The sequence below is a fragment of the Notechis scutatus genome, chromosome 4 (assembly GCF_049901735.1).
Source record: "Notechis scutatus isolate UNSWTSFEM ecotype Mainland chromosome 4, rNotScu1.2, whole genome shotgun sequence".
NCBI classification, from domain to species: Eukaryota; Metazoa; Chordata; class Lepidosauria; order Squamata; family Elapidae; genus Notechis; species Notechis scutatus.
In genome coordinates, this window is record NC_142012.1 from 6,386,202 (window position 1) to 6,408,150 (window position 21,949).

Sequence of the window (21,949 nt, forward strand, 5' to 3'; positions counted from 1 at the left end):
AAAATACCGGAGTTTTTTCTTCATTTCATTGCTATTAGTCACCATGGGCTCAGGCCACGCGATGAATGAGAGCCAGCAGAGGGGAAGATCTAGTGGAAAATCACCACGAGGTGTTCGGCACAAGTGTCCAGAACTCTTACCGTGCAGGGTGGAAACTTTCTCCTGAACCCACCCCTTTTATGGCGCTGTGGAAAGATTAAAGCAGGAATCCCGCATTTCTTTATTGCCAGAGCAAAGCCGACATTTCTAGACAAGGCCAAGAACACACTGATGGGATCTATGAGACAATCTAGAACTCAGGAGAAATATCTGGACCAGGGGAACAGTTTCCCTCCAGAAGTTCTGGATGCTCCATCATTGGAGGCTTTTAAGGAGAGACTGGACGGCCGTTTATCTGACATGGTTTAAGGTCTCCTGCTTGAACAGGGGGTTGGACTAGAAGACCTCCGAGGTCCCTTCCAGCCCTATCGATCTCTGTTTGGGCTTCTAAACCAGGACACGACAGTTTGAATGTTGTCTTCTTTTCATTCTGGATTTCATGGGCCTCCATCTCCAGAAGGCGAGGCTTTTCCGACTCTGGCTGACCCCTGTGGCGAGAAGGACCCCTGCGCCCGTCCCAAAGCCCGGAGGAGGATTGCAAGGGTGTCCCCCTGGCCAGTCTTGGGAGGAAAAGGCTGATCCAGTAGAGGAGAATATTTATGGCTCAGGTCGAAATGAAGGGTCCTTGGTGCTCTTTCAGCTTAGTGGCTTCCTTGCAGGCGGCTCATTATCCATCAGTGCACTGATGATGTTCCCTAGCTGGGTCAGGAAATGCCTGCAAGAAAACTACCAAGCTCAGAGGGCACCAGGAGACCCACAGTCGTCATCCTCCTCCTCCTCCTCCTCCTCCTAAACCCCACTTCCTTCTAGCACTGATGATGTAACCTAATTGGGTCATGAAACATCTGAAAGAAAACAACCAAGTTCAAAGAGCACCAAAGACCTCACATTCCTCCTCTTCCTCCTCCTTTTCCTTCCCCCTTCCTCCTCCAACTTCTAGCACTGATGATGTTCCTAGCGGGGTCATGAAATGTTTGCAAGAAAACTACCAAGCTCAGTCCTCCTTCTCTTCCTCTTTCTCCTCCTCCTCTTCCTCCTCCTTCCCCCTTCACCTTTTCCTCCTCTCCTCCTCCAACTTCTAGCACTGATGATTTTACCTAGCTGGGTCATGAAATGTTTGCAAGAAAACTACCAAGCTCAGTCCTCCTTCTCTTCCTCTTTCTCCTCCTCCTCTTCCTCCTCCTTCCCCCTTCACCTTTTCCTCCTCTCCCTCCTCCAACTTCTAGCACTGATGATTTTACCTAGCTGGATCATAAAATGTTTGCAAGAAAACAAGCAAGCTCAGAGAGCATCAGGAGACCCATAGTCCTCCTCCTCCTCCTCCTCCTCCACCACCACCACCTCCTTCTCTCTGCAAACCCTACTCCCTTCTGGCACTGATGATGTGTCCTAGTTGGGTCATGAAATGTCTGCAAGGAAACCACCCAGCTCAATTAGCACCATGGGCCCCACAGTCCTCCTCCCCACCCCCCAGCTGCTTCTAACCTAACAATTTTGCAATTATTCACTTAACCATCATGGCAAGAAAAGTCATCCAATGGGGCAAAACTGGCTTAACACCTGTTTCCCTTAGCCGCATAAATCTGGGGCTCAGTCGCCGTCGTAAGTCAAGGCCTACCTGTTTAAAAAAAAATGCAGAAAGCTTTTTACCTTGTACGGGGGTTCTTCCTGGCTTTCATCTATGGCTCCCTTTTTGCTCCTTTAGTTGCAGTTTCTGCCAAGCCTCGATGACTTCCTCTTCGGTTTTGGGGATCACCCCTGTGATCTCATTTCCTCCATTTTTTTTTTTTTTCCACCAAGAATTTTATTAATTTTTAAAAAACAAACGTATACAAAAAAAACCCACAAAACATGAAAACATAAAACATCTTTTTGGAAAGCAGCTTGATCCCAGGTTACATCTTTTTGTACAGACATAAATTCAAGTTCATGCTCACTTTTATATACCATTCCATATCTTATTTACCGTTCTACAGACAAAGGATATAAGTATAATGATTTAAATTGAGATGAAATAAATAAAATAGAATGAAGAGAGTGAAAAGAGGGGAGAAGACATATAGAAAATCATTTCCTCCATTTCAAACTGACCTGTTATCCAATATTACCTTTCAGGTGACACCCACTCCCTCTCTTCCAGTATACTGTTTCAGGGTGGGTGATCCATCATCCCCTCCCTGCCCTGCCCGGTCTCTATTCATAGCCGCCACATTTCTCCCAGGCTGCCGTCTTGGCAGCCCGCCCAGCACCTGTTGTGGGGGTGAGGACTGAACCATTTGCAAAGGAGCCGCTGGGTTTTCTGGCTGGGAGAGGCAGAGATGGCCCTGCTGGGCTCTGTTTTGGTGCCCTGTGGGGGTTTGTGGGGGGGTCAGGAAGGAGCCCCTGCTTCTTGCTCCTCTTGGCTTCCTGGTTGAAGCACCACCGTACAGAATAGCAGAATGGAAAAATAAAGAATAACAGGAATGTTAGAAAAAAAAGATGGAGAATGACAGAACACAGATGAACAGACTGCAGACTGGAGAAATGCAGAAGAACAGAATGCAAGCTAAGGAACATAACACAGCCCAGAAGAAAGAGAGTTGGAAGGGACCTTGGAGGTCTTCTAGTCCAACCGCCTGCTCAAAGCAGGGAAAACCCTAGACCAGGGGTCTCCAACCTTTCGGACCTCAGGGACCACCGCCAAAGTCATAATTTTACCCTGGGAAAATCCCCCCCAAAAGTCTGCAGGAAAATCCCCCACCCCGTTTTCCTACCAATCGATCATTCTTTATTTGGGATCGCAGGATACCATCTCCAGCTCCGTTTTCAGGAGGAGAGAGAGAGAGAGAGACTTTTGACTTCATGCAAGGAAAGCAGCAGAAGCCGCAGAAGTCTTTCTTTCTCTCTCCCAAACTCTGCCAGAAATGAGTCTTTGTGAGAGTTGTTGCGTCGGCGCAGCCTCTTGGAGCAGGAGGCCTTGCAGGGTCCCAAAGACTCCTTTCTGGCAGAGTTTGGGGGAGAGAAAGAAAGACTTCTGCTGCTTTCCTTGCGTGCAGCCAAAAGCAGAAACGGAAGAAGCGGAAAGAAGCAGCCCAATGGCCAGACGAGCGCGTGGTGCGAGTGGGGCAAGTTCCCCCCTCTGCCCTTTCCCCCTTCCCCTCACTATTTCGTGTTGTGCGCAATGCAAGCGACACAAGCCTTGTGTTCCTGCAGGCCATGTGGGCGGTGTAGCCTTGTGTTCCTGCGCAGCCTGGATTAATTGCTTGGTGTGTGTGTGTGTGTGTGTGTGTGTGTGTGTGTGTGTGTGTGTGACATTTCTCTGTGGACTACCAAAATTTTCTCCTGGACCACCAGTGATCCCCGGCCCACTGGTTGGTAATCACTGCCCTAGACCATTCTGGAGAAATGGCTGCCCAGTTCTCTTCTGGAAAACCTCCAATGTGGGAACATCCACAACTCCTGGAGGGAAGCCATTGCACTGATTATAGGTAGCCCTTACAACAGCTCACTTAGTGACCATTTGAAGTTACCATGGCACCGGAAAAAAAAGGAACTTATGACCATTTTTCATACTGACGACCGGTGCCATCACACGATCCAAATTCAGACGCTTGGCAACGGACTCATGTTTATGACGGCTGCAGCGTTCCCAGGATCCCCGTTTTGCGACCTTCGGACAAGCAAAGTCAATGGGCAAGCCAGATTCACTTAATGACTAGGATACTAACTTAACAACGGTGGTTATTTCACTTAACAACTGTGGCAAGAAAAGGGTGTAAAATAGGGCAAAACTCAACCAATAGCAACCTAGATTTTGGATTCAATTGTGGTTGTAATTTGAGGAGTACCTGTAATTGTTCTTGCTGTTAGGAAATTTCTTCTTCGTTCTATGTTGCTTCCCTCCTTGATTGGTTCCCCTCTTTTAATAGAACCAAGTTTTGCTTTGTGGTTTTCAGGTTCTTGAGTACCCTCTTAATTAACAGATAATCAGAGTTAAGAGGGACCTTATAGGTCATCTAGTCCAACCCCCCACACAAGCGGGAGTCCCTACACCATTTCTGACAGATGCCAGTCCAATCTCTTCTTGAAAGCGTCCAGGGATGAAGCTCCCACAACTTCCGAAGGCAACTTCTGTTCCATCGGTTGATTGTTCTCACTGTCGGAAAATTCCTCCTTATTTCTAGGTTGAATCTCTCCTTGTTCAGTTTCCATCCTTCATTGTCTGGCCTTCGGGTGCTTTGGGAAATAGGTTGTCCCCTTTCTCTCTGGGGCAACCCCTCAAATGTTGGAAGACTCCTATCCTGTCTCCCCTGGTTCCTTCTCTTCCCTAGCCATGCCCAGATCCCATAACTGCTCTTCATATGTTTTAGTCTCCAGTTCCCCTTATCAACCTGGTTAGTCTTCTCTGCACTTTTTTTTCTAGAGTCTCATCATCTTTTTTTATAATGTGGTGAACAAAACTGGATGCAGTACTCTAGATGTGGCCTTACTAAGGCTTTATAGAGTGGTATTAGTACCTCCTTTGGTCTTGATTGTATCCCTCTGTTTTCTGCAGGGTGGTGTAATAAAAATACACTCATTTTGTGCACCCAACCAGCCAGGATGGAGTTTGACTTCAGGAACAGGATCATGCCAAAATGTCCGGGTGTTGCTAGAACTTCCCATCTGGCTGGCAGGGTGAAGAGGAAACAGGAAAGGAACAAATTTTGGAGGGAGAAAGGAAAAGTTGATGTGATTTTACCAGATGTGGGTCCCAAACAGTCCACGTGGTCCAGCCATCTCATCATAAAAGGGTCAGAGGAGAACTGAACAGGGTTTGTGTTGTGTGTGAGGAAACATCGCTCATCGATGTGGCTGCTCCATCTTTCCATTGGGCTAATGTTCTGAGTCACTTAACAGAATAACAAAACAACAGGGTTGGAAGGGATCTTGGAGGTCTTCTAGTCCAACCCCCCCCTGCTCTGGCAGGAAACCCTCTACTGTTTCTGACAAATGGCTGTCCAATCTCTTCTTAAAAACCTCCAGTGATGGAGCACCCATAACTTCTAGAGGCAAGCTGTTCCACTGGTCAATTGTCCTCAGGAAGTTTCTCCTTAATTCCAGGTTGCTTCTCTCCTTGATAAATTTCCATCCGTTGCTTCTGGTCCTGCCTTCGGGTGCTTTGGAGAATAGTTTGACTCCCTCTTCTTTGGGGCAGCCCCTCAACTGCTGTTGTTGTTTTCTTGCAGACGTTTCATGACCCAGCTAGGGAACATCATCAGTTGAGGGGCTGCCATCACTGCTATGATGTTTCCCCTAGACTTTCTTGTCTCTAGACTGGCCATACCAATTCCTGCAACCATTCTTTATATATTTTAGCCTCCAGGCCTTTAATCATCTTAGTTGCTCTTTGCACTTTTTCCCAAAATTAGAATTATTAGAATTAGAAGAACTTTATTGTCGTTGTACAAGTACAACGAAATTGTGGATGCACCCCAGCAACTGTTCACAATACAATAAAACCAAAGCACTTAAAAATGAAGATAAGAAAAATAGAGTACCCACATCTCCATTTGCAATTTGAGAGTACAATATCTACAAATATACACAAAATATACATCTTAACATACTTGTTCTTAATGTGATGACCAAAACTGGATGCAGTATTCCTTACTAAGGCTTTATAAAGCAGTACTAATACTTCACATGATTTTGATTCTAGGCCTCTGTTTATACAACCAAGGATTATATTAGCTTTTTTTGCCTGCTGCTGCACACGGCTGGCTCATGTTCAAGGGATTGTCCAGTAGGACTCCAAGGTCCCTCTCAGAGCTACTGTTTTTGAACCAGATTTCACCTTATTTGTACTTGTATCTTTGATTTTTTTGTGCCTAGGTGTAAAACCTTGCTTTTCTCCACATTAAATTTCATGTTGTTGGATAGGGCCCATTGTTCAAGTCTGCTAAGATCTTTTGGGGTCCTGAATTTGTCTTCTGGGGCTATTCCTGCTAGCTTACTGTCATCTGCAAATTTGATTGGTTCCCCTTCTATTCCCTCATCTAAGTCATTAATGTAGATATTGAAGAGTACTGGGCCTAAGACGGAACCTTGTGGCACCCCACTGCTTACTCTCCTCCATGTAGACTTAGACCCATTAAGGACTACTCATTGAGTACAGTTTGTCAGCCAGTTGGGAGTCCATCTAGTGGTGGTTCTATCTATTTCACTTTTTTCTAGCTTACTAAGGAGTAGGTTGTGGTCTACTTTGTCAGATGCCTTGCTGAAGTCTAAGTATGTTGTGTCCAGAGTATTTATCTGGTCTACTAATTTAGTCACTTTGTCAAAGAGTGAAATCAGATTGGTTTGGCATGATCTGTTTTTAACAAACCTGTGCTGGCTTTGCAATTCACAATTCACAAGGCAGAGCAGAAAATATTCTATTATTAAGCACCGGGTTCAGTTTCCGGCATATTGGGGAGGAAAGTAACATTTCCAGATTTTTATGACAAGATTCCCTTGATTATGTAAAGATCCATTGTGATAAAATGAATTTGGGAATTGTTGGGCTGAGTGGATCTTGGATACAGAGATTAAAATAGTATTTCTTAACTGTAACAATTTGAAGATGTATGGACTTCAACTCCCAGAATTTTGGGAGTTCAAATCCACATATCTTCAAATAGTCAAGGTTGACAAACACTGAATAGACTAGACTAGAACAGAACAGAACAGAATAGAATTCTTTATTGGCCAAGTGTGATTAGACACACAAGGAATTTGTCTTTGGTGCATAAGTTCTCAGTGTACATAAAAATACATTCATCAAGAATCCTCAGATACAACACAGTGATAGTCATAGGATACTAAATAAGCAATCAAATCATACTAGGAAATTACATAAAACAATATAAATTGTAAAGATACAAGCAACAGGGTTATAGTCATAAGTGGGAGGAGATAGGTATTAGGAAGGATGAGAAGAATAATAGTAATACAGTCTTAGTAATAGTTTGACAGTGTTGTGAGAATTAGTTGTTTAGCAGAGTGATGGCATTCGGGGAAAAACTGTCCTTGTGTCTAGTTGTTCTGGTGTGCAATGCTGGATTAGAAAGGAAGGATTACATGGTCTTTTGAACTCTAAATTTTTCCAGTTTTCTAATCTGGACCTTGCGATGTGGACAGTGAAACTCAAACAAAGGTTTCTTTCCAAGTTGCCTTACCTGTTTTGACATGGTGTGATTAAAGTGAGGACTATTCCCACCTCATATATAAAAGCTGGTTGAGTGACTTTGGGTCAGTCCTTCTCTCTCTCAGCCCAACCCAACCTCACACAGTTGTTGTTCTGGGGAAAATAGGAAGGGGAGAGAGTCTTGGTATATTTGCCACCTTGAGTTGTTTACAATCCCCAGCCTTGGCTTTCTGAAAAGTCTTGAAAACCTGGGGGTTTTGGAGGTGGTTTTATTTTTTTTTTTATTTTTATTTGTCAAACATGTAGAAGATAACAAGTATGAACATAAACATGAACATGAACAGAGAAAGTAAATACAGTTAAATAGAGACAGTAGGACAGGGATGGTAGGCACGCTGGTGCGCTTATGCATGCCCCCTTTAAGGACCTCTTAGGAATGGGGTGAGGTCCATGGTAGACAGTTTGAGGTTGAAGCTGTGAGGGGTTGAGGCTGTAACAGTGGAGTTGGGTAGCGCGTTTCAGGCTAGTCAGGAAGAAGATCCCATCTGCACTTCATCTATGCATTGGTTCTTTTTATCCGTTTTAATATTCAATTTCAAACCTTTATTGTCAATGCACAGCATGTGTACAATGAGGTTGGCTGAGCCTCCCAATCTCATTGTACACATGCTGTGCATTGACAATAAAGGTTTGAAATTGAATTAATGTTAACTGTTTCATTTGATGCCTGAAGTTTTAATGACATAAGCCTATCCTTGTTTTATTCTGTGATTTAGGGTATTGTAAGCACCTTGGTAGAAAGATGGGGGGGCATAATCAATCAATAAAAATTAATAAAATAAATTGAATTAAATGAAAATAAAACAAAACATAAAATATGATAAAATACAATTCAATACAACAATAAAAGAAAGTAAAATAATGAAATAAAAAGATAAAATAAAATAATGAAATTAAATTGAAATAAAATAAAATAAAAAATAAGGTAAAATACAGTTTAATACAGCAATAAAATAAAGTAAAATAATAAAATAATAAAAATAAGATAAAATAAAATAATGAAATAAAAAAAATAAAATAATGATAAAATAAAAAACAAAACAAAACAAAATAAACAAAACAAAACAAAACAAAAAATAAGATAAAATACAGTTCAATACAGCAATAAAATAAAGTAAAATATTAAATAATAAAAATAAGATAAAAATAAAATAAGATAAGATAAAATAGAATAGAATAAAATAAAATAAAGTAAAATATTAAATAATAAAAATAAGATAAAAATGAAATAAGATAAGATAAGATATAAAATAAAGTAAAGTAAAGTAAAAAGTAAAGTAAAGTAAAGTAAAGTAAAGTAAAGTAAAGTAAAGTAAAGTAAAGTAAAGTAAAGTAAAGTAAAGTAAAGTAAAGTAAAGTAAAATAAAATAAAATAAAATAAAATGAAATGAAATGAAATGCATGCCAGGAGCAGAACTGGCTGGGGGGAGGGCGGGGGAAGAAAAGTGGGGAGGCACTTTGCCATCTGAAAGCCAGAATTTTTCCGCCGGAGCATCCCCGCTTGCCACAACCCCCGAGCGCCCCCTGGAGGGATAACGCAGTATCGCCTGGGCGCCTCCTGGTCCTGATGCTGCGCGTCCGCCCCTCGGCGGCGGGGAGGCGGGAGAAGGAGGCGGTCGGGGCGAGGTGGGGCGGGGCTGCCCGGGGCGCGGACGGTCCGCTCCTCTCCGCTTTCCTCCTTCTCTCCCCAAGAGCCGAGGCAGTGCCGCGACTGCCAGAGCCATGCTCCGCTGCCTGCTCCAGCGGGCCTGCAGCCTGCCCGGCTTGGAGCGGGGCGACAAGCGCAGCGACCCGGTGGCCAGCTTGACTTTCCGAGGTGAGTCGCGACCCCGCAGCGGCCCGGGAAGGGACGGAGTCCCTGGCTTGGGAAGGGCAGGAACGAGCGAGTCCCCCGCCCCACCCCCTCCGCCTGACAGGGGTGCTGCATTCTGGTCCGGGTTTTATTGGGGTTCGCCCCCCTGGGATTTGTGGACTCCAAAACCCATCATCCCTACCGGGGAGGGTGAAAGGAGCGGAGCGGTAAGCAACGTTCAAAAGTGACAATAAAGTTATTCTAAGTGGCATTCCAGCAGATGCGAAGGAGGGGCTCCAAGTGGCAGAAGTGGGGTGATGGACCTGTCAATCAGCTCAGTCAATCAGCTCAACTTTGATTTGGCTCCGGGTCTTTTGTGTTGTTCTGGATCTTTTAAGCTGTTCAGAGTAGTGGCGTGAGTTCGTGGGTTGTTCTACCTTTGGCCGGGCAGCCGCTCTGAGTCGGTAGGGAATGTTTGAACTCAAATCAATCACTCATTCATTCATTCAATGGATCGATCGATCGATCGATCGATCACATAGATATCCTGTTTTGCCTGTGCTTTGGAGGGACCGGAAGGGTGGGTGAGAGCAGCTGATAGGAAGGAGAAGGGGATGGTAAAAAGAAGGAGTAAGAATCTCCCACTCGGACAGAGGCTGCTCCCTCTTCAATGGGCAGAGTAGAGGGGTTGTGCCAAGTGTCTTCCCTCCTCCTCCTCTTCCTCCTTCCTTCTCCTCCTCCTTCCTCCTCTTCCTCTTCCCTCCTCCTTCCTTCTCTTCCTTCTTCCCCTCTTGCTCCTTCCTCCTCTTCCTCCTTTCTCCTCCTCCTCCTCCTCCTTCATAAATCCCACTCCCTTCTAGCGCTGATGATGTTCCCTAGCTAGGTAATGGAACGTCTTTAAGAAAGCAACCAAAGTCAGAGAGCACCAAGGACCCCATCGTCATCATCATTCCTCCCTCCTCCTCCTCCTCCTCCTCCTCCTCCTCCTCCTCCTCCTCCTCCTCCTCCTCCTCCTCCTCCTCCTCTTCCTTTTCTCCATAAATCCCACTCCCTTCTTGCGCTGATAATGTTCCCTAGCTAGGTAATGAAACATCTGCAAGAAAGCAGCCAAGAAAGCAACCAAGGACCCCATCATCATTCTCCTCCTCCTCCTCCTGTCCTCCTCCTCCTCTTTTCTCCTCCTCCCCTCCTCCCCTCCTGCAAGAAAAGCAAGAAAGCAACCAAGGACCCCTCGTTCTCCTCCTCCTCCTCCTCCTCCTCCTCCTCCTCCCTGCAAATTTCTCTCCTTTCTGGCACTGATGATATTCCATAGATGGGTCATGAAACATCTTAAAGAAAACAACCAAACTCAGAGAGCACCAGGATCCCACCGCCCTCCTCTCATTTTCCTTCTCCTGACCTCAGACTCCAGTCCCTTCTTCTCCTTCCTCCTCCTCTCTCCTCTTCCTCTTCCCTCCTCCTTCCTTCTCCTCCTTCCTCCCCCTCTTGCTCCTTCCTCCTCTTCCTCCTTCTCCTCCTCCTCTTCTCCATAAACCCCACTCCCTTCTAGCCCTGATGATGTTCCCTAGTTGGGTAATGAAACTTCTATAAGAAAAAAATCAAGCTCAGAGAGCACCAAACACCCCTCACTTCAACCCCAAATCTACAGATATGCTCCTTTATTGGCATCAAAGCTCTGCCTGGTTTTTACGGACATTGCCCGCTGCTGGCTTTTTAAACCGTGCCCCGTGATTGCGTCCACAATCTACAACGCAGGATAGTTCAGTCAGGTTAAGGGGCTTCAGTTCCCGCACGGTGGATTTTGAGGTTCTGTTAGGAGAAGCAGATGGAAAACAATTGGTGATCTTGGGAGGAAAGCAAAGAATTTCCCAGCAGTTCTCGGAAAGGCCACGATGGAGTGAATTTTGCAGAAGAAACTTTGCTTTGTGGAGCCCACCAAAACCAGCCCACCAAAAAGGCAAGATCTCCTGCGCCTGCCTTTTCTCCTGGGGCTTCAGCTCAGGTCTGGTGGAGACCCCCTGCTTCTCCTCCCTTTTCTCCTGGGTGTGCAGCCTCCCTACTCTGGTGTGCAGCCTCCGAGGAAGGATGGCAGAGGCCTTCTCCTTCCAATCTTGGTGACAAAGCTGGCTGGGACAAATGAGCTCCAAAGAGCATGGAAAGGAGGCCAGGGGGCGGTTTGTCACCTTTAGGTCCCATGCAGAGGTGGTATTCAGCCGGTTCTGACCAGTTCTGGAGAACCAATAGCGGAAATTTTGAGTAATTTGGAGAACCGGCCAATCCCACCTCTGACTGGCCCCGACGACCCCATCTCTTCTCTGTCTCCCATTGAGTCCCAGTTGATCGGCTGGGTCTCCTTTGGTTGCCCTGCCCAGGAGAATGGAGCTGGAAAGCAGGTTAGTGGGGTGGAGAGGGAAGGGAGATTTTGCAGTAACCTTCCCCTGCCATGCCCACCAAGCCACGCCACGCCCACCAAGCCACGCCCACAAAGCCGGTAGTAAATTTTTTTGAATCCCACAACTGGTTCCCACAAAGGATTCCTGGTCTCTGAAGAGGACCAGCAAATGTTATGCCAGCTCTGGTTTCCTCTGCGGCTTGGCTCACTTGCTTGAATCACCAGCAACAACCAGGCTCGCCAGCCTCACTGTGACATTCCCTTCACCAGGGTGACCTCTGACACGGCTCTTTAATCAAAGTCAGACAGGCCACCATTCAACAGGCGCAGAGAGGCTAAAGCTTCCCTGACGATCAGTGCAAGGTGGATGGAATTAAATTTTCCTTTTTCCTTTGGGAGCCATTTCTTCACGCTTACCATTTGAAAGAGAAATCTGAATTTAAGCCCTCTTCCACGTCAGACAAAGGGTTGTCCAATTTTTATTTTATTTAGTTTAGTTTAGTGTAGTTTGTCAAGCATGTATGAGAAAACAAGTCTAAGTATGAACATAACCTATAAACATATAAGTATAAGCAGGTTATACATAATAAATGAGTACGAATAAATGGGAACAGTAAAACATGGACAGTAGGCCCACTGGTGCACTTATGCGCACCCTTTAAGGACCTCTTAGGAATGGAGTGAGATCCATGGGAGATCTCCTCCTCCTCCTCCTCCTCCTCCTCCTCCTCCCCTCTCCCTCTCCCTCTCCCTCCTCCTCCTCCTCTCCTCCTCTTCCTCCCTCTTCTTCTTCTTCTTCTTCTTCTTCTTCTTCTTCTTCTTCTTCTTCTTCTTCTTCTTCTTCTTCTTCTTCTTCTTCTTCTTCTTCTTCTTCTTCTTCTTCTTCTTCTTCTTCTTCTTCTTCTTCTTCTTCTTCTTCTTCCTCCTCCTCCTCCTCCTCCTCCTCCTCCTCCTCCTCCTCTTCCTCTTCTCTTCCTCTTCTCTTCCTCTTCTTTCTTCCTTCTTCTTCTCCTCCTCCTCCTCCTCCTCCTCCTCCTCCTCCTCCTCCTCCTCCTCCTCTTCCTCTTCTTTTTTTCTTCTTCTTCTTCTCCTCCTCCTCCTCCTCTTCCTTCCTCCTCCTCCTCCTCCTCCTCCTTCTCCTCCTCCACTTTCTCCTCTTCCTCCTCCTCCTCCTTCCCTATTACCATTGTCATTCCAAACAGAAGGAAAAGTCAAGATGTGGAACCAGAAAATGCCAGCACTGTAGGATGGTAGACATGCTGGTGCGCTTATGCACTCCCTCACAGACCTCTTAAGAATGGAGTGAGGTCAACGGTAGACAGTTTAAGGTTCAAGTTTTGAGGGTTTGAAGATGTAACAATGGAGTCAGGGAGTGAGTTCCAGGCATTGACCACTCTGTTGCTGAAGTCGTATTTTCTGCATTCGAGTTTGGAGCGGTTTACCTTGAGTTTGCATCTATTGTTTCTTAAAAACTTCCAATGTTGGAGTATTCATAACTCCCTGGAAATAAAATATTAAAGTGCAGAGAAATCTGAGGGACACCCAAGCTGATCTTGTTTAGTGTAACATGCAGTTGTCACCGCTGCCACGAACAGAAAGACTAAGGAAGAAAAAAACTGTTGCCTTTAATTGTGGTGCCAAGGAAAATTTACAGCAAACAGAGGAGGTTATCAGAAGATCAAATCATTTTGCAGTACCAGGGGCGTCTGCAGGAAGTCAAAAAAAAGTCAAGATGGCAGCAATGGCTGTGGGTTCAAAGCTCTCCATGGCACCAATAAAGAGAAATAGAGGTTCAGCTGCATGGTTGTGGCTGCCATCTTGCCTTTTTGGGATCCCACCTCTGCAGACGCCCTCACATTACATAAATGATCATCCAGCCTGCTCCCCCGGAGCGTTGATGAGTCTTATCTGAAATATTTGGGGCGCTTCATGCAAATATGTAGGTGAAGAAGACTCCGATCCCCAAAAGGGGGTGTTGGCAAGCAGGAATGGAGAAGGTCTCCTAGGGACACCCCTGGAGGCCAGTCTGGGAGACAGGAGGGTCCTCAGAGCAGAGAGAGAGAGACCAGAACTTAATGGAACAACAATAACCATCTCACTGAACCTTCAAAAGATGGTGTTGTGGTCCGCCGGCAGCTAGCTAGACAGTGAGGAGGTTGGGGAGGAACCTGGGCCAGTCCTGGAGGCTGAGGAAGGCTCGGACGAGGGCTCTGCATCAGAGGTAGAGATTGGGCCAGGGCAGGCTGGCAGTCATCAGCTGCCTTCGGGCTCAGACAGCAGTGAGGCGGGGGAGCTTCTGGAGCCAGTTCCCAGCCTGCACGTATGCAGAGTTGCCAAAAGAAAAGAACAATTACAAACTAAGGGTCGACGTGGGAGTAAGGCCACAGGTGGACGGTGAATGGCCCCTCCCATAGGGATTAAAAGAGGAGCAAAAAGGGGAGGGGGCTTTGGCAGGGAAACCATTCATTCGCTGCAGCAGTGTGAAGATCTGCCTGTGCACCTCAGAGACTCTGTGCCGAGCCCTTCCTTGTCAGCACTGCGTTTGGACATATTTACCAAGCTAGATAAGGTCTGTGCTCCTAATTACACCCCTGAAAGACTGTTTGCCAGGCCTTCGGCGGAATGTGAATGCAAGAAATTCACCTTCATTTAATAAAAGGGGTTTTGCTGGGACAAAGAGTCTGCTTAGTGCTTTTTGGGGGAAGCCTGGGACAGAACAGACGGGGTATCCTTGGCTGATGGTTGCTTCCATTTATGGACCGGGGTGATTGGGAGAGAGGAAGGGAAGGGAAGGTCCCACATGGCTTTCTCTGCAGTGCATCTGATGCTCTTGGGGGGAGATCTCCTGTCCTCCCCCCACCCTTCCCTTTTCTTCCAGGGAGGGTTTCCGTGCTTGTTCCTTCTTAGGGGGTTTGAAAGAGCCCTTTCGTTTCGAGAGAAAAGCCGGTGGGCAGTTACATTAGGGAAAGTCCAACGGAAGGGGAAAACGGGCATTTAATTTGTGTTCCTTCAAGAGTGGGAGCCAAGGTTTTCTCAGGAAGGGGAGTTCCAAATCCCAATCTTTCTCTTCTGCCAGAGATGATGGCCACGCGGGCCTCGTCCTTAACTAGCTTTCTGATTAATCCGTGCCAATTTCCTCCCATTATGTGCTTGATTTGGTCTTTTAAAATATGACTCCCATGATAGCGAAGAGAATGCAAACACGGCCAGACCGATTTCCGCTGGAAGAATTAAGACTCTGGTTGCAGAGTGAAGAAGTTCCGTGCTGCAGTTGTAAAATATGAAATACCTATTTTTTCTCTCTCTCTCTCTCCCTCCCCCCCCCTCTCTCCCTCTCTAGCGTTCTCTCTCTCCCTTCCTCTCTCTTCCTCTCTTCTTTTTCCTCCCTTTCCCTCTCTTTGTGTGAAAGGTGAAGGGTGTGTGCTTGTGTTTATTTTCATGGTCATGATGTACACTGAAGATGGTGTTTGATTTCGTTGTACGAGGTGCAATGACAATAAACTAAACTAAACTAAACTTTCTCTCTCTCCCTTTCTCTCCCTCTCTCTGTCTCCCTTCCTCTCTCCCTCTCTCTCCTCCCTCTCTCATTTGGTGTGTGTGTGTGTGTGTTTGCGTGTGTGTGTGTGTGAGAGAGAGAGAGAGAGAGAGAGAGAAAGAGAGAAGGAGGATTACAAACATTTGTTTAATGACCATTCAAAGCCACAGCTGCAGTGAAAGAAGTGACTTATAAGCATTTTTCACATTTATGACCACTGCACCACGTTGACCATGGTGGTGCTAGGAGCTGTGGTGGCGCAGTGGTGAGAAAACAGTATTGCAGGCTAATTCACTGCTCACTCTAGCAGTTCGATCACAACCGGCTCCAGGTTGACTCAGCCTTCCATCCTTCTGAGGTTGGTAAACTGAGGACCCAGATTGTTGGGGGAAGGAGGCTGACTCTGTAAACCAATGATCCCCAACCTTTTTTATGGCGCGGCCCAGTACCGGCATCAGCTGGGCGCCGCCATCTTGTTTTGATGAAAAAGTGCTTCCGGTGAGCTTTCTACCCGGAAAAGCTCACCGGAAGCACTTTTTCATCAAAACAAGATGGCGGCGCCCAGCAAACCAGCGGCCCGGTAGGACTTGTTCCACGGACCGGTACCGGTCCGCGGCCCGGTGGTTGGGGACCCCTGCTGTAAACCACTTAGAAGGTATTATGTTGGCTCTACTCCATCCCTATTCCTAAATGTTAACTATGTGTTCAACATACCCCAATTAACTTCCAACATAGGACAGAAAGAAGGAAGGAAGGAAGGAAGGAAGGAAGGAAGGAAGAAGGAAGAAAAGAAAAGAAGAAAGGAAGGAAGGAAAGAAAAAGAAAGAAAGAAAGAAAGAAAGAAAAAAAGTGTAAATGTGTTCATGTGAACCCCAAACTAACTTCAACATAGGAGAGAAGGAAGGAAGGAAGGAAGAAAGAAAGAAAGAAAAGAAAGAAAAGAAGAAAGGAAGGAAGGAAAGAAAGAAAGAAAGAAAAAGTGTAAATGTGTTCATATGAACCCCAAACTAACTTCAACATAGGAGAGAAGGAAGGAAGGAAGAAAAAGAAAAGAAGAAAGGAAGGAAGGAAAGAAAGAAAGAAAAGAAAGAAAAAGTGTAAATGTGTTCATGTGAACCCCAAACTAACTTCAACATAGGAGAGAAGGAAGGAAGGAAGGAAGGAAGAAAAAGAAAAGAAGAAAGGAAGGAAGGAAAGAAAGAAAGAAAGAAAAGAAAGAAAAAGTGTAAATGTGTTCATGTGAACCCCAAACTAACTTCAACATAGGAGAGAAGGAAGGAGGAGGAAAGGAAGGAGGGAAGAAAGAAAAGAAGAAAGAAAGAAAGGAAAGAAGGGAAGGAAGAAAGAAAGAAAGAAAGAAAGAAAGAAAGAAAGGAAAAAGGAAAGGAAGGAAAGGAAGGAAAGAAGAAAGTAAGAAAGAAAGAGTGTAAATGTGTTCATGTGAACCCCCAACAACTTCAACATAGGAGAGAAGGAAGGAGGGAAGAGGAGGAAGGGAAAGAAAAGAAGAAAGAAAGAAAAGAAGAAAGAAAGAAAGGAAGGAAGGGAAGGAAAGAAGGGAAGGAAGGAAAGAAAAGAAAGAAAAAGTGTAAATATGTTCATGTGAATTCCCAACTAACTTCCACATAGGAGAGAAGGAAGGAAGAAAGGAAAGAAAGAAGAAAGAAAGAAAGAAAGAAAGAAAGAAAGAAAGAAAGAAAGAAAGAAAGAAAGAAAGTGTATATATGTGTTCAGGTGAACCCTCAACTAACTTCAGCCTAGTTTACTGAAGTAACCCAAGTCCCTGGTTTTAACAGCACCCTGGCTTCGTCCCCTTAGCCTGTGTTCACACAACTAACTGGCCCACCCTTTAGACCCTGTTGAGCTGGCAGGTGGTCTGTCCGTCTCTTTCACTGCCTGCCTGGGTGTCGTGTTCTTCCTCCTCCTCCTCCAAAGATCCCAAGTGCATTCCCCCCCCCAAGGTGTGTGTGTGGGGGTGTGTGGGGGTGGGAATGTTATGCATGGCACTCTTGGCAAGGCTGGAACCTGAGATTCAGAAATGCGGATTGCAGTTTCACTTGCGTGAGAATCTGGGGGTGGGGGAGGAACAAGAGGAATCCTGAAAAAGGAAGCCTGGTGGCCTGTTCTCCTCCTCCTCCTCCTCCTCCTCCTCCTCCTCCTCCTCCTCCTCCTCCTCCTCCTACCCCCACTCTGGAAGAAAATAGAGACCCTTGGCTAAATGGGACCCTCTCTATTTTTGCTCCCAACCTGTTTGCCAAGACTGGGCAGGCGCCTTTCTGCCTTGCTGAAGACTCGGATTTGGGGGAGGTCAAAATTGCATTCCGGTCTTTGACCAGCCTAAGGTGGAAAAAGCAGCCCCAACCCTGGAGAATAAGAACGAAGAAGAATCCGCAATGCCATTACCCTAAGTAAAAAAAGAGAAAGTATTCAGCTTGTTACAAGGGAAATAAATAACTTGGGGAAACAATAACAAGTAACGAATTAACAACAGCTGGGTGTGTGTGTGTGTGTTTGGTACTGCATCCAGTTTTGGTCACCACACTATAAAAAAGATGTTGAGGCTCTAGAAAAAGTGCAGAGAAGAGCAACCAGGATGATTAGGGGACTGGACACTAAAACATATGAAGAACGGTTGCAGGAACTGGGCCTGGCTAGTCTAGTGGAGAGAAGGACCAGGGGAGACAAGATAGCAGTCTTCCAATATTTGAGGGGCTGCCACAGAGAGGAGGAAGGGGTCAGGATATTTTCCAAAGCACCCAAAGAGCGGACAAGGAATAATGGATGGAAACTGAACAAGGAGAGATTCAACCTGGAAATAAGGAGAAACTTTCTGACAGTGAGAACGATCAACCCATGGAACAGAAGTTGCCTTTGGAAGTTATGGGAACTTCATCACTTGAGACCTTCAAGAAGAGATTGGACTGCCATCTGTCAGAAACGGTGTAGGGTCTCCTGCTTGGGCAGGGGGGTGGACTAGATGACCTACAAGGTCCCTTCCAACTCTGTTATTCTACTATTCCCATGTTTATTAATTATTCATTCAATGTATTGGCCACCCAATAAATGTGCATTATTTAGTTTTTAGTCTTTTATCTGCTCCTGCTGGTGATGATCAGATCAGTTTGTGTTCTCTTTTTTCTACAAATCCACCCTGCAGTGCAAGAACCCTTTTTAAACCCGCATTGCTCTGCGTCCCTTTCTGGGAAACGTGGCTGCAGAGTGACCATATATAGCTGCCTTCAGGTCAGCTGCTGGACTGGGAGGAGATGGGGAGGTGGAGGGGGAGAGGAAGGGAGGGAGGGAGGGAGGGTCTGGCTGCCGCTGCCCCAGACGAACCTTCCTCCAGCCTTTTTGGCCCTATTGTTCTTGGGCTCCTGGTTTAGGAGTCACTTCCTTTGGAGGTGTTTGAGCGGAGCCTGGCGTTGGCCGAGGCACTTGGCCCAACCTCCCAGGGGCTCTGCATGTGTGTCTCGATCGGAGCCGAGAGGCTCTGCTTAATTTATGGGCTGGCCGGAGGAAATATTCCGCACGCAAGAAGAGCCCAAGATAGAATTTGGAGCAACTGCCAGATGAGCTGTGTTTAACCCTCTCCAAGCACCGGATGCCAATCCAGACGAAGCTAGTTTGAATGGGCAGGTCCCCCCTATAATCAAGGGGTTCCGGGGCTGCATCCAGTTTTGGTCCCCACGTTGCAAAAAAAAAAGGCGGGGTTGAGACGTTGGAAAAAAAGTGCAGAGAAGAGCAACAAAGAAGATTAAAGGCCTGGAGACTAAAACATACAAAGAACAGTCGCAGGGTTTGGGTTTGGCTAGTCTAGAGAAAAGAAGGACTCGGGAGGGGGACACATGACAACAGAGATAACAGATAACAGAATCACAGAGTTGGAACTTGGAAGGGACCTTGGAGGTCTTCTAGTCCAGCCCCCTGCTCAAGCAGAAGACCTTATATAATTCCAGACAAATGCTTCTCCAATCTCTTCCTTAAAAACCTCCAGGGATTGAAGCACCCACAACTTCTGGTGGCAAGCTGTTCCACCGGTTAATTGTTTTCATTGTTAAGAAATTTCTCCTAGCAGCCTTCCAGTATTTGAGAGGCTGCCCGCAAAGAAGAGGGAGGGTCAACTTATTCTCCAAGGCATCTCAAGGCAGGACAAGAAGCAATGGGTGGGAAACTAATCAAGGAAAGAAGCAACCAGGAATAAGGGACGTTAGGTTGAGCAGGTCTAGTGGTTAAGGTAATTCAGGGTTGAACTGCAGGGTCCTTTGGTTCCCTTTGAGCTTGATGGTTCTCTTGCAGACCTTTCATAACCCAACTAAGTAGCATCATCAGTGCAAGAAGGGAAGTGGGATTTGCAGAAAGGAGGAGGACTGTGGAGTCCTTAATGCTGTCTGAGCTTGGTAGTTTTCTTGCAGACATTTCATAACCCAACTAGGTAACATCGTCAGTACTAGAAGGGACTGGAGTTTGAGGTCAGGAGAAGGAAAATGAGAGGAGGGCGGTGGGATCCTGGTGCTCTCTGAGTTTGGTTGTTTTCTTTAAGATGTTTCATGACCCATCTAGGGAATGTCGTCAGTGCCAGAAAGGAGAGGAATTTGCAGGGAGGAGGAGGAGGAGGAGGAGGAGGAGGAGGAGGAGGAGGAGGAGGAGGAGGAGGAGGAGGAGGAGGAGGAGGAGGAGGAGAACTGTGGGGTCCTTGGTGCTCTCTGAGCTTGGTAGTTTTCTTGCAGATGTTTCATGACCCAGCTAGGTAACATCATCAGTGCTAGAAGGAGGGGGTTGTTTGGGAGGAGGAGGAGAAGGAAGGAGGAGGAAGAGGAGAGAGGAGGAGGACTGTGGGATCCTTGGTACCCTTTGAGCTTGGTAGTTTTCTTGGAGACATTTCATGACCCAACTAGGGAACATCATCAGTTCTAGAAGGGAGTGGGATTTGCCCTCTATTTGTATACAAGTGGCTTGTCCTGTCAGGGTTGTTGGGAATGTTGCTTTCTTCTTGGTGTCAACTTTGGTTGATAGGTTGTGCTGTGGGAATTCCTACAGAGAATCCTTGACTTATTTTATTTATTTATTTTTGTCAACTGCTTACCAGATAATAGGTATAAGTATAAACATAGTTATGAATACATGAAACGGATACATATAAGAAGAATAAAAAAACCAATAGGACAGGGACGATAGGCACGTTGGTGCGCTTATGCACGCCCCCTACAGACCTCTTAGGAAAGGGGTGAGGTCAATAGTAGACAGTCTAAGGTTAAAGTTTTTGGGGTTTGGGGAAGAAACTACAGAGTCAGGTAGAGGATTCCAGACATTGACCACTCTGTTGCTGAAGTCATATTTCCTACAATCAAGTTTGGTGCGATTAACCTTCAGTTTGTATCTATTGTTTGCTCTTGTGTTGTTACGGTTGAAGCTGAAGTATTCATTTGCAGGTAGGACATTGCAATGTATGATTTTATATACTATATTTAGATCGGACTGAAGGCAGCGTAGTTCTAGGTTTTCTAGGTCTAGAATTTCGAGTCTGGTGGTGTAAGGTATTCTGCAACGAGTAGAGGAGTGGAGAACTCTTCTTATGAAATATTTCTGGACTTTCTCATCTGTGTTAATATTAGATGCGGGTTCCAGACTGATGAGTTGTATTCAAGTATAGGTCTAGCAAATGTTTTGTATGCTCTAGTTAGTAGTGTGATATTATCAGAGAAAAAGCTACGTAGGATTAGATTAACAACTCTTAATGCCTTTTTGGCTATGTAGTCACAGTGGGCTCCAACACTTAGATCATTAGAGATGAGTACTCCAAGGTCCTTGGCAGAGTTTGGATCATCAACAAGGTCTTGACTATTCAGCCTGTTATGATCACAATGGGGATCAGAATGTGTACTGCTAAGCAATAACGGTTATTAAGTGAGTCTAGTCCAGGTAGCGCATGAACCAAATCCTATGCTCTGACTTCACCTCCACCTCCGACTTCTGCCTGCAAGAATATTTCTTGGAACCAACTGTCCCTGGGGTGAGGTGGGGTGGAGGAGGAATCTTAAACACTTGCTCTTCTCTCTTTTAGGAGTGAAAAAGAGGACAAAGGTAATCAAGAATAACACCAACCCGGTGTGGAACGAGGTGAGTCTGTCCTCAGCGGTGTCATTCGAACATGGATCCAACCAATAACTCCGATGCAGGCATCCTCTCCAAAGTTATTTTTATTAGAGTAGTAAACTGGCACATCTGGGAAATCCCAAATCTGAAAGTTTCCAGGTTTCCTTGCAAAAAAAATTACAAACCCACCTCCTGCACCCCTCATGGCATCACATGCCCCAATCACCCTCCGTCCCAACTGAGACTTTCTCTCCATCGGGTGCAGAAATAACATGACCTTGACTTCGAAGAAGAATGCTATTATGTCTAATCTTACATCCCGGACATAAACTGTTTCCCCTCCTACCCTCAAACTGACAAGCTATAGAGCATTGCACACCAGAACATCTAGACACAAGGACAGTTTTTTCTTGAACACCATCACTCTGCTAAACAAATAATTCCCTCAACACTGTCCAACTATTGACAAAGTCTGAATTACTATTGCTATTAATCTTCTCATCACTCCTTATCACAGAACACTTGTGACTGTATGACTGTAACTTTGTTGCTTGTATCCTTACGATTTATATTGACTGTTTCCTAGTATGATTTGATTGCTTATTGTAGCCTATGACTATCATTAAGTGTTGTACCTGATGATTCTTGACTCTTGATTAATGTATCTTTTCTTTTATGTACACTGAGAGCATTTGCACCAAGACAAATTCCTTGTGTGTCCAATCACACTTGGCCAATAAAGAATTCTATTCTATTCTATTCTATTCTATTCTATTCTATTCTATTCTATTCTATTCTATTCTATTCTATTCTATTCTATTCTATTCTATT

The 21,949-nt window shown here is 45.6% G+C and overlaps 1 protein-coding gene across 1 annotated transcript in view; it reads left to right on the top strand.

Moving 5' to 3' along the window:
• Positions 1 to 8,981: 8,981 nt before the first annotated feature.
• The window catches only part of DYSF (dysferlin), a 178,004-nt gene continuing 165,036 nt past the window's right edge, over positions 8,982 to 21,949 (top strand). The window contains 2 exon segments of the mRNA XM_087965743.1: positions 8,982 to 9,122; positions 21,087 to 21,142. Coding sequence (XP_087821869.1) covers positions 9,029 to 9,122; positions 21,087 to 21,142 — 150 coding nt within the window. The 5' untranslated portion in view covers positions 8,982 to 9,028.